We start from the raw sequence: 13,179 nt of genomic DNA on the forward strand, positions 1-13,179 counted from the left end.
GCTCTTCATAAACATTTTGGGATCTCTGACTCAATACCAATATGATTTGACGTACAGGGGCGATGTGTTGCATGCAGATTTGTAATCAGCTGCCAGGACTGTAATCCTTATCTGGGAATTGCTTAAAAATCACATGGAGCCACATTTTCCATCTTATTAAAATGTAAGTGTATAGCTGAATCAAATGATCTTCAGAAGACATTATTGCTGTCCTTCCTATACATTTAAAAAAAAAAGATGAGTGGACCCTGCTTATTAAAAGAGAGCCACAGGGTGTGAGTGAAGGCTATCACTGGGGATGAAAATTAAATCAAAACAGCTTTGCAGAAAAGGAAGGTTAAAACAAAACAAAGCAAAAATAGGTGTTAGAATACATTTGACAAAAACAATGCTGAAATAAAAAAAAAAATGCATGAGTGAAGAGACAGAGAGGACTGATGAACAGATTCTCACCAGACTTTCTCAACAGGCTCCCTGTCCCTGTAAGGAAGAGGGGAAACAGTGGACAGGAACACCGGTCAGAAGGCAGGGCCAAGGCTGGGCAAAATACAGGCCAATGCTCAGATCATCTCCATGATACTGGACAGTGCGTGCTTTTAGAATAAGCTTGTTCCTTACAGTTTGATCCTTATGAGGTCCATATCATTTTTGCTTGGTGGATATGTGTTTACAGGTCTCTAATATTACCCTCAGAACAGTAATGGGGGACTTTCCTCTAAAATGCCTGCATGACCACTTTTCTAAAGTCTACAAGCAGATAAAAAAGGTGCTTTTTACCAGATACAATTTTTACCTTGACTTGACATGTCTGCACCTATCTGGCTATTGCTAGATATCTGTTACACATCCACCAAAAATGATAACAGCAAACGGTAACAAGATTATAAAATATACCTTTTCTTCATATTACAAATTAATTCCAGCTGCAGTTTGATTTACTTTAACTTCTGCCGATAAATAGACATCTGCAGGTTATTTTTTTTTAAAGAAATTAATAATAAACTGCCCCCAGGAAAAGCAATAAAAGTATTTTTTATTACAAAAAACAAAACCTCCATTTAGGTGGAGTAAATCCATCACAAGGATTAAAGTGTTTCATTTGTCCAGAAGCTTCTTACTTGGCCTGTTCTCTTTGCCCATTTAAGGAACCAAGATGAAAAGACGCCTACAGCACTTCATTCTCCCAATGCCCACTATCTATCCGTTAAATCAATCCATTCATTCAAAGCACTATCCAAATATTCCACTATCCTTTCATCTATTCATCCACTAGCTGAGTTTCCTTTTCCCTGTACGCTTTACCCCCTCTAGTGCGCTGTTCACCATGGCCTCTTTCAATGTGTGTGATCTATTCAAAGCACTCCCTCCTGTCTGTTCAAAATGCCTTTCTACCCATCCTGCTGTTAGAAGCGCTCTTGCAGGCTCTTTTAAATGATCTCTCTCGTTCCATTCATCCCTCTTACCATGAAGAGCTCAACCCATCTTGAGTACTCAAGTCAATCATTTGTGCTTCATCCACCTACAGCCTATGCTTTAACTGGAGAGTTACTGAAATGCTTTTAAAATCTGCTTTCATGGATTACATATATTTTACTATTAAAGCAATCAACTAAATATTTGGGTTTCATGACTATGAAACTTGTAGCTATTAAAATATACTTTTTAAAAAGAATATTGGCACTCATAGGCTGGTGATTTGTGAATAGGGTCTAGTATTAAAATGCTAAGAAAATTGTGGTCTTATTAAGAATGCTCTCGGATGAAAAACGAGGCATTAATTAAACTGGGGTTTCACAGTTCTCGAACTGCTAATCAAAAAACACGTCTGTCAGTCACTAACCAAGGATGCGAATAACACATTACAGGTGCTCTATGAAAAGAGCAGACAGCATGACCTAAATCTACGACAACATGTAGAATAGAAAATGCAAATGTGTCCAGATAAAGCCTTGGCTAGCTTGGTACACAGGTGTCATTACTAGGGTATAACAACCACCAATTTGATGAGTCCAATCGGTAAAAATAGTCAAATAGTTGACAAGTCGTCAATTACCATTAAAAATGCACTGTTTTATCCTGTTTTACCCAGCCTAGACCAGGTGACGCACGAGACCCAGGGCAGCAAGGAAATTATTCAATTCAGGAGCGAGAGAGGGGGAGTCAGGAATCATGATGGAAATCATTGCTGCCCGTGGTTTGATAGAAGACTTAAACTAGAAGGGAGACTGGGACAGATGAAGTGTCATGTTTAACATTCAAAGCGGAACATTTGGAGGAATCAAATCAAATAAAAAAAAAAAAAAGAAGAAATAAATAGAATGGCTGTGAAGTGTGACTTAAACAACTTTCTAATCTTTAGTTCAGAGACAGGAGACTGTGAACCAGTATTCAGAACAGAGAGAGCAGAGTACTGGGCCTGCACATTCAGCACACAGTTTGGTAATGGGGATTCTAAAATAACTAATCTGACAGCCACCTCCAGGTTAGAGATCTTGTAACCAGTACATTCAGTTTTAGCCAAGTGGAAGACTAGAGGGATGGAGAGTTGAGACTGGGAGTTGTGGAAGTAGGAGGTTGCCATACCTGCAGTGGTGTTTCCTGCTGGCCAGCCAGAACCTGCTCTCACACCCATAGCACTGGGGAGCCAGGTGGTCAGGGTACCACCGAGTCACCTGCAAACACAAAGCAGGTACTAAGCAAGCATGTACCTCCCAGCGGACAGCACGGCACGCATGCTGAGCTAACTGTGCATTTATATACACTACAGTGCTTGGATTCATTCACTTTTGAGCAAAATAGAACCTGCAGCCCTGAAACACTTACTGAAATGTATTCTGCTGCTCATCTATGCAGTGTTTGACAAGCTAGACCAGTAAACTGAAAGCCCCACCTCAGCAAACTATACTTATCAATAAATCCCAACAGAAACCAATAAAATTACCCACAGCATTAATTAGGGGTGTATCAATTCACATAGAAAACCGTATTAGTTTCACTTGTTGATTTGATAACTGATGTAGTCACTCTGGGTAATGAGCGTCACTTTTACCGTTATCTAGTAAAGTCTCATTCTTTTCATTTTATATTAACGATTGATTTTGTGTATTATTACTGTAGGACTGAATACGATAGACGGGCGCTGCTTGGGTTAGTTTTATTCTGTATTCGGATGTCCCCTTTTAAGTTAACTTTTTTTTCTTTTTATTCAGCATAGCCGGCAACAGTTTCAATAAACATAACACTTCAAATTACAGACATCGTACAATGACGAGTTACACAATCCTTCTGAATAAGCTTAACAGTGCTAAACAAGGGACCCAGACGCTCCTAGCTTACCAGAGCTGAGGCTTACAGTTGTCAAGTGACCAGAATAGACACTCACACAAAAAAAAAGATGGAAAAAAAAAAAAAAAAAAAAGTAATGTTTGTCCTAGCCATAAATTGCTGGACTAACTTAGTAATGTGTTTTAGTACCCTCTAGAGCAGGGGTGATTTTCAGCAGCTGAAACCTTGTGTAATGTTTACTTCAAATCCCTTTATGGATGTGGATGTAAGTGACATTTCTGAAGTGGGGTCATTGTTTAATCTGGATTGTGTTGAACTGGAAATGGAGATTCTTAATCTTCAAAACGATATTCAGTTGAAAGCAAGATACCCAGTGTCTGGCTTCTGGACTTTAGTAGACAAGGACAAATACAAAAATCTATGCACAACAGCAACTTGGTTATTTGGTTCCACTTATCTACATGAATCTGCCTTTTCAGACATGAACTTTATCAAAAAAGAACTTCGAACCCGCCTGAGTGATGAGCATATGATTGACTCCATCAGGATTGCACTTTCTAATTACAAGCCAGATTTTGTTGGGCTGGTAGACAGCATGCAGTGTCAAGTCTCACATTGAAAACAAGGTAAGATTAACATTTCTCTTTATTTTTAGCTTGAAGTTCTTTGAGGAGTGGCTTGCAAATGTTTTTGCAAATCCGAAGTAGCTCTTCATAGTAAAAAGGTTGGCGACCCCTGCTCTAGAGGGCAACAGCACTTACTTTGGGTTCGTTGCAATTGAGAAAATGTGTAATACACAGCTGGGGACTATCTGGAGCTGCTTAGTTTACTGCAATTTGTATTAACTTGCGTACTAGTGTAGTACCATCCTCTGTACTAACCACAGGATCATCCCCAGTTAGTATGCTCCTTTTATATATTTAAATATATATTTATTGCATTTATATAGCGCTTCTTATACAAAAGTACTGTACAGTACACAGCAGTAAAAAAAGAACAAACCACAATACATTTGTATAGCATGTGACACATACATCAGCCAAGTCAGACCATTTAAAGTATACACATAATACAAAAGCAGCAATTCTAAAGTTACATTAAAACCCACCAAGAGAAGAAAGCCATTTTATAAAAGTGCTTTTTTAGCCTGGACTTGAAAACTGTAACAGTCCCAGCTTCTCTGACAAACAAAGGCAGGGCATTCCATAATTTAGGAGTTTTACAAGAAAAAGTTTTAGTTTGTTGCAATTTACCCCAGATGATTAAAGCCAACAGTACTTTGTTATTCTTGTACACACCTTACTGTTAAATTGTTAATTATTTCAATGTAAATAAAGCATGAAAATGAATGAATGAAGCACAATTCAATGGCTAGGAGGCAGAAGCAACTGCAATTTCAGGCTACAACTTAAATATGCTTAAACTTAAAAATGAAACCATTACAAAACGTGGCTTAACTGCAAAGTGCTGGAATTCACTGGCTAACATTACCAAGGTCTGAGGCCATATTGCTTATTACTACAACCAGCTTTTAGCCAGAACAATATTTTTCTTAACCTCATGAAACAGAATACCTTTTTGAAACCTTTTTGTTAAAGGAGTGACAACCAGGTATCAAGTTAAAGTATTAGGCTAGGCTAAATCCAATGGGAAACAGTAGCTACATTCTGGACTAGAAGATCCCCTCCAGCACATTGCTCCCACTGCAGCAGTACACCCTGATATAGCACTCTCACCTCAGTGTCCTGTTTATCTACTTGCTCCCAGCTGGCCTCAGAGAAGAGCTCCGTGCTGCAGCGAGACAAGCAGCTCTGATCAAGGTTGTTCTCTGAGTCTGGTGTTGAGGTCTGCAACAAAGGAGAAAGAGAGAGCTTTGAAAGCTGCCACGAGACAGGAGGCAGAGTGTTACAATGTATAGTGCGTGCACCTAAACTGAACAACCGCCAGGCCACAACTTACTTTTAGAAAGAGGATTTTAAATAGTAATTCATATTTAATATTCAGATCTGGGGTCATTGAAAGTGGCTTATTTCAAATGAGTCAGAAGAATTTGTTTTTGGATCACTAAACAGGAAATGCAAAGCCAACTGCTGCCTCTCAAATGCGTTGCCCTCTCCAATTGCTTTAAAATGGTTAAATAAGTGTATGTGCCCCTTTCTGTGTCAAACGGAGGTAGAATAGATTGTAAACCTGCAAATATTTATAAACCGCTCTCAATATCCCCGTCCACTAAATCTTTGAATTTACAATATAGTGTTTTCCAAAACCAGAAATATGATTGTTCTGCACGCACATTTACTAGTTAAAATCAGTAGAATAAACTTACAAATCTAGCGCACACAAAAGGGGGGTCAGTTGTAATTTATTGCTATGGGGCATCCTTATGATCTTTATATAAATCAACTATACCAATTACTTTCCCAAAACTAGCTGTAGTATTTAAAGCATTCAGTGAGAGAGCTTCCCTTATGAGTATATTTTTTTGCATTCCCTTTAAACATTACACTCACATAAGACTGAAACAGTCTTTTTATTGTACAAATTGTTAAGAAAGAAAGACTGTCTTTAATCCCACTCCATAGTGCTGAGATGGATCACTTCAAGCCTACACTCTCTCAATTCCCCTCCCAGGCTGTGCCTCACCACTTCGTCTCCTGTGTCCCCATTGATCCTCAGGGAGTTGTTGAAGTGCTGGCTCTCCAGCCGGCTCCAGAGCTCCTGCACCTGCTTCTTCAGAGTCTCCACCTCCAGTTGGTGTCCTGCCTCGATTTGCCGCAGCCGCTGCTGGATGATGTCATTGTAGACTGCCAGCCCATCGTCGTCCAGGTGACTGCGGGCTGGCTGCTCTGGGCTGAGGGGAGGTCGTCCCATGAAGCCATGTGGGCACCGGTGTTGACAGACGGAGCTGCCGCTGCCACGAGCATGAAGGGCCTGGGAGCCACAGCTGGCTGCTGACATCTGCCGGCTGAGAGAGACCCGTTCCCCGTAGGGGTAGTGACCGTTGATCCGTGGCAACTGGGGGGCCCAGGGCTCCCCTTCTGAGACCTCTCCATTGCAGACAGGCTCTTCTTTCCGGAATTCGCCAGCAGGGTTGGGGAGCAAGGCACTTTGGGATAACCTGTGGCCACCATTTAAAGTCCTTGGGGTGTCCGGTTCCGTCTGGGTCTCCCTGCTCCCTTCCCCTTCAGGGCAGGGCAGTGGACTCTCGGCCCCGTTAGACAGCCTAGAGGAAAGGCAGGTGGTCAGCACCCCCTCTTGCCTCCCCCCTTCCTCTGTCAGAGTCTCTGTAGAGCTCTCCATCAGCGAGGCTCTGTCCTCCAGCCTCTCAGGAGCAAGAGAGGGAGGGGGGCTATGCTGGGGTGTGGTGTAGTGGCTCTCAGACTCATTCGATTCCTCGGATACTGCCTGGCTGTAGCCATTGGTAATAGTCCTAAACACAGGACCACTCAACCCAGGCAGGATTGGAACCCTGCTGATAGAGTTTGAGAGTCCTGCCGGCTCCTGAGCAACATATGTCCCTGGGGATTCAGAGTTATGGTCACGAGCAGACTCCTTGTTTTCCAGGGCAGGGAGTGCAGGCAGCAGGGGTGGGGGAAGTGGCAGGGCTGGCAAATCCTCTTGCTGTGGTTTGTCAGTAGAGTCACTCTTCATCTCTTTCTTAGGATCCTCTGCTCCACTCTCCTCTTTTGTCGCCTCATGAAGGATGTTTTCCATCTGCCCCTCGGCCACTCCTACCTCCACTAATAACTCTGCCTCGAGAGTGCTGTCCATCGCAGGCCCACTGGCTCCTGGTTTAGCTTTCTGCCACACGGTTGGTGTGTTATCCTGTAGGGACCCCTCCTCGTCTTCCTCGTCTTCTTCTTGCTCTCCTCCCCTGGGCCCTACTTCCCTGGGATTGCTGGCCCTACCCCCTGCAGGGGGCCCCTCCCCCTGATCCTGCCTGCCTCCCCCCTCAGGCCCCACCGCGATGTTGAGTTCCATTGAGCGGCAGTGGTCCTGCCACTTTTCATTCAGACTCGGGTCACTGGAGCGCCGGTTAGGAGCCAGCGAGCCGCCAGCCTCGCAGGCGCTGGGCAGATTGTCAAAGGACCTGGTTTTTGGGAGCCTGCCGGGGTACAAAACAAAAAAAATAAAACAAGCAATGTTAAAACAGGAGGGCAGTATATAGTGTGCATTACACTTCATTAATGCAGCAGTTTTCATTAACCAGGACCTGAGGACACATCTGGAAATGAAGTGGAGATATACCTTGGACAGGGGAAAGGAGACAGAGAGTGTTAAAGGCATGGAATTAGTTACCTTGTCATGTTGTTGATGCTGAATCACCTGGATGCTTTAACTTGACAATGTTTTGAGATCAATCAGCCACTAGGAACCGGATGGCCAAATGACCTTCTCTTGTTTGCAGATTTTCTTATGTTCTAATTCAGAATGACTTCAAGGTAATTGGGTTTGCATTTTTTATGCCGATTTAGAAATAGAATTCAACTACAGGCTGTATTCATAAAACATTTACCACCATGCTAAGTTAACACTACTTTTTTTCCTAAAAAGAAAACCAAAACGCTGATGTTCCCAGTAAGATAAATTAGGAATATATGAATATGACCTGTATGACCTTTGAATGTTTATTAGTTGTCCACATATCCATAGACTAAAGACTACATTTCACCACTGCATCGGATTTGTAATTTTTTCCTTATATTCTTTTTAAAATGACAATACATATTTTAAATACTACGTTTGTTGTAAGGTCAGGCAACACACATCAATCCACATTTACTAAGCTTCCCCACCAGTGCAAAGCTTATACAATTATAATCTAAACAGATAAATGCATTCATTGTTAATGGCACTAAACTAGAAAATCATCACGTGTTCCTGAACATGCTATAGCATTTACAGCAAAGTACATTACTTACTGTTGCTGTCTGCTTGTTTATGTAAAATCAATATCTTATATCTTTTGCAACTTAATCACTATTGTTTTTATATTTTTATTCACAAATCCTTGGTCGACTTATATGATATTGGGTGCAACCATGTCTGTCTAAATGTCACTACATCTGCTGCGTTATGTAACTCAACAATCATTCAATAGAAAATTAAAAAGGATTTTTGTGCAAGTGACTAATAACTATTTTTTAGGTCAAAAACGAGAAAAGTAAAAGCTATTATTTAGTATTTCTGTGATAGAACTAGGACTCTCTTAGCTAAGCTGTGCATGTTCAAAAACCACAGAGGTAGTAATACTAATTAATATGTTTTGTAATATATATTGTTAGCATGGCTACACGTGACCCGCTCCAATTCAAATCAACACCAATACAGTCATTTCGAATTTTAAACAAAAAACACCCTAAAATAATCTTTGCACGAACAATGTAAACCTCAGTTTTGCAAAGAAGTATTTAACAATGGAAACGAGCAAGGCTTTGAAGATTGCACACACCCTCGGATGGTGAATGACGATTTAATGACACTGACCGAACAAAACAGTTCCAGTAAATCTGACCTAAAATGTATTGCCATCATTTTTATTTTAGCATTTTCCTACATGAAAGATGATGACATTATGGAAAAGGTGAATTAGACATCAGTGAAGAAAAACGGCCGATCGCTCCGTGCCGATACTTGATGCTGCACTTCCTGGTTCCCGTATTCTACTTCCTGTAAAGGAGCGCAGTCGAGTTTGAAAACACTGTCATGAGAAAAGCAGCTACAGGTGACTGGGAGAGCGAGCCAAGCTGTGAAGCTTTCCTTCTTGCAAAGGAAATACATGGCCGGCATTTATAATGTTTTTCAATTACATTAGATATCATTACATTAAATACAGGTTTAACAGAATGTGTGCATAGTTTATATGGGAAAATGTGACATCTATGAAGTGATGTTAATGCATATTAGGTTCAATTTACTGGGGTTATTTTGTTAGTTCTGTGTAGTTTTTGGCTGAATACCACTGCTGGAGTACTAGCTTGTGTTATGAGATATTTTTACCCCAGCTTTTGTTAGAGTGATTTCTATTTCTGCTTCAAAAGACAAAGTGGAATACAGCTGAATTAAATTAAACATATAAAACGCAGAAAACATACTGGTTCAAAAAATCTTCTAACTGTATTGTACCTCCAAGCACTCCAGATGGATCTGTATTAAAATAAACCTGCTGGAGTCAATAGGAACGTTTTTGGTAAGAGGTAAAAAAGCATGCTGATGATAATAATACTACTACTAATAATACATCTGCTGGTTAATGTGGATGTCTTCATGAATTGTTGATTATGAACTGCTAAATTATGCTGATTTAATCTGTGAAAGTGAGTGGTTTTGTACTAAAATCAACAGCTGGTTTCACTAACCCTGATTAACTGAGACTACATCGAATAAGGTAGATTAGTGATAAATTGGGGTTTAAAGTAATTGTAGCTAACAAAATAATTCCATAAATCTTACCAGTCGAGCACTTACACTCACTTTATAAGTCTCAAATGTGGAGTTTTGAAAGAAACACATGTTATACAGGTGCTTTCAATTTAAAACATGACAACTGGTACTATACTAGGTTCAATAAAGTTCTCAGTTTGCTTGCCTTGCCTCCCAGGAAGTCTATTACTGCTTTACTTTCTTTGTAATTTTACTCCAGTTGTGTCTTTCGGGTCATAGCATCCAACAGGCTACAAAGCTTGTCAGTCATTAGGGGAAGCTGATGATTGGTTACCGACAGGAAAGAAGGCCCCAAAAGGGATGGGGACAATTTCCCTTTAGAGGTGAAACGATCCAGGAAGTGCAAAAAACATGTCTTTAACCTAGTGTAGTACCAGATAGCAAGATTTAAAATGAAAATGCATGTCTGCTTAAACATGTGTTTCTTTCAAAACTGGACACTTGGGATCTATATAGTGAAAGGATGTGCATGGTGAAGAAAATGTATGGAACGAGTTTGTTAGCTACAATTACTTTAAAAGGCTACACTGTCTATCAACACATGCATGCATCAAGTCTATCACAGCAAACCCCCTCCCCTTGCCCTCAATCTGGGGTTGTCTTACTTCACAGAGGTCAGGGCTGGAGGCTCACCTTCCCAGGGGTTGATCCTCAGAGGTGGAGCCTGGGACAGGGTACGGTGCGCACGATTCGTCAGTGGGGGTGGAGGGGGAGGGGTTCGGCAGGTAGACCGCACTCCACAGCATCAGGTTGCGGACATGGCACACGGGGTGCAGCACCTGCGACAAGGAGAGCCAGCGAAGCAGTTAGGACACCTTCCTGCAGCACTGGGATAATGAAAGGGGTTTATAGGATAGTGAACTCATGCGACCATCAGTTTTGTTTTAGGCGTATGTTTCTGACCAATGCTTTCACAACCTCAAAAACTGATCAAATTACAATTGTCAGCTACAAATATAAACACATCTGAAAAACAAAAACAAGGTTTTCCGGATAAGTTGGAACTCAGGCGAGTGTTTTTATGACCGTCTCCCTGGGATTGTAGTCCATTGTATAATTAGTTCTACTGCTAGCAATGATCTAAAAACTTCAAATCCTTCACTGTTTTTACGAGTAAGTGCATGCAACAATGTGAGCTCAGATCAGCGTTGCACACTCATGATTTCCTAGACATCACCCTCTGGCTTAACTGAATCACTAACTATGCATGGGGACCTTAAAATACTGCCTATACTATTCTATTCTTTACAATCATATACTATACATTATACAGTTCATCAGCCAATCAACTTGCACAGTGATGGTGTTAACTGGCGACAAACATTCTTTATGACTCTAAATGAGTAATTTATTTCGGGGGAAAAGGCATGATAAAACATGGATTTGCAATTCAAAATAAAAATAAATGGAGGTCATTTGGTGCTCTAGCTCTGGCTATACTGTGCTTGTTGAAGCATCACTTTAAGGCAGCGTGGAGCAGCCTGAGAGGGGCGCACCGTTTCTGAGTGGGAGGAGTACAGCATGTTTCGGAAGGCCCTGTTGGCGGGGCGCAGCAGGGACCACACGGAGCAGCTCCTCTCCTGCGTATGCCTGTCCTCCCGCTCCTTGCCGCTGTTACACAGGAATGTCCCAAACAGACAGGAGTAGGTGTGCTGCACCAGCTTTACCTGCAGACAGGAAACAAACAGGAAACTGAGACTGAGCCAGTTACATCTACCCCAGCTACGCCTGTCATTTCAAAATTAGAGCTTTCTATATTATGAAAAGGTTGATGACCATGACACATAACAGTATGTACAGAACAGCATAGAAAAATAATTATTAATGAAACCTTTAATCAAAATTTGAAAAGCGATTTTAGAGATATATGCAAAAATGTGGTTCTACCGACAGCTGGGGGACAAGACAGACACCTCCATATATCTCCAGAATCGGATACTCTAAATAACTCATGCTAAATAATGTTAACAAGTTTCATGACAATTGGATAAGCAATTCTCTATATGCAGAAATGTAAGTGTGACCTACAAATGGACTGCCAGACACCGATCCACTCTCTTCAATATTTATTGATGTGCAAGTCAGATGCACGGCATATTATGTGCGCCCTCAGTCGTAAGGCAACCCCTTTGTTAAGGCCACATCTTTGACATTCGCACTGTGTGGACATTTGTTCTGGCTCTCCCACTATAACTCCATCACTGGGGATATGCATGCCCTGTGGGGGACAGAAATCAAAGTGTACAATTTTCACAAAGACTGTGCCTCACCAGGAATGCCTCGTTGAACTCGAAGGAGCAGGGGAACTGCCTGTGGAGCTGGTGCACGCAGTCCAGCCACTGCAGGAACACGGGGCAGCGCTCATTCAGGTCGTCGGAGTTCTCCCCGTGGCCACAGCGATCCGCAAACTTGTGCCCGAAATCCAGCCACTCCGTCTCCACCAGCACCTGAAAACCCTGCAGGGAGAGAGGAAAGAGTGAGGGTTGCTATACCACCCGGGGTTGGGGTTCAGTGGCTCCCCACTATTACACCTCATCTTCACTAAACAAATTTCAGCAGCTTTTGGCATGCGGCAGCAATTCTAAACACACTAGTCTGTCATGTTACCAAACACTCTGTATGAACAGTGTAGCGTGAATGTGTTACTCGGCCTGCGTGCAGACCTACCTCGATGGTTCTGTAAAAGGGGTCGAGCAGCAGCTTAGACAGAGACACAATCTGGGGGGTGCGGTCCCAGCCATCAGAGCAGTGCACCAGCACCGGCCGCAGGTCCCGGTCCACCGCGTTCACCACCAGCAGAGACGCCTTGAGCAGCACAGACAGGTGCTGCAGCCACTTGGTGCCCTCCAGAGCAGACAGCCAGCTGTGGGGAAACACAGCGAGTGAGTCAACCAGCAGGAACACCCCGCTGGACACGATAATAAAATATATAAAAGAAAAACTCAAAATGTTACATGTGTCGGATATATAAACTCGCGTTCATGTACAGCGCTGCAAAACAGAAACAGGAGCAATCTGTATTCCTATCTGACAATTCGATTGCAAGAAAAGGACAAATACTCAGCAGTGTGCTTCAGTTACTCGTTTTTTGGAAGCCTAGGTCCAAAAGTAAAAAGCGCCCTTGATGTAACAAGCAGTTATATGGAGTATAGACTATTAATGTGAATTAAGTTATTGTGTGACTTAAGACAGCATTAAATGACTGTAGTGACACACGCAGATTTGAACTTACTTTGCAGGATCTGGCATCTGTGTACAGAGCAATCGCAGGGACTGGAAACTCTTTCGGATGGAATGGATGTTGGCCATCCCCATAAACACTACTTCACAGTTGGGATAGTACTCTGGAAGGGAAGAGGAGAGAAACTCTAAGTCAGGTGCAAAGGTAAATATCTCAAAAACAAAAAGTGACGTTCTACCAAAGTATGGTATTCGTATTGGGTCACAGGT

The 13,179-nt window shown here is 42.0% G+C and overlaps 1 protein-coding gene across 3 annotated transcripts in view; it reads right to left on the bottom strand.

Annotated features, from left to right (window-relative positions):
- The window catches only part of LOC117428094 (myotubularin-related protein 3-like), a 44,935-nt gene that overhangs the window by 5,919 nt on the left and 25,837 nt on the right, over window positions 1–13,179 (bottom strand). For 2 of the 3 annotated variants that reach the window (XM_058994790.1, XM_058994791.1), the window contains exons 11-19: window positions 12,962–13,073; window positions 12,397–12,592; window positions 12,000–12,185; window positions 11,226–11,396; window positions 10,363–10,508; window positions 5,929–7,390; window positions 5,022–5,132; window positions 2,584–2,672; window positions 454–480 (exon numbers count right to left, since the gene is read on the bottom strand). In XM_058994790.1, the coding sequence (XP_058850773.1) occupies window positions 454–480; window positions 2,584–2,672; window positions 5,022–5,132; window positions 5,929–7,390; window positions 10,363–10,508; window positions 11,226–11,396; window positions 12,000–12,185; window positions 12,397–12,592; window positions 12,962–13,073 (2,500 nt within the window). The remainder of the gene's footprint in view (window positions 1–453; window positions 481–2,583; window positions 2,673–5,021; window positions 5,133–5,928; window positions 7,391–10,362; window positions 10,509–11,225; window positions 11,397–11,999; window positions 12,186–12,396; window positions 12,593–12,961; window positions 13,074–13,179) is intronic. The other variant, XM_058994792.1, reaches the window with a different exon arrangement.

This window comes from Acipenser ruthenus, chromosome 21, assembly GCF_902713425.1.
Source record: "Acipenser ruthenus chromosome 21, fAciRut3.2 maternal haplotype, whole genome shotgun sequence".
Classification (NCBI taxonomy): domain Eukaryota; kingdom Metazoa; phylum Chordata; class Actinopteri; order Acipenseriformes; family Acipenseridae; genus Acipenser; species Acipenser ruthenus.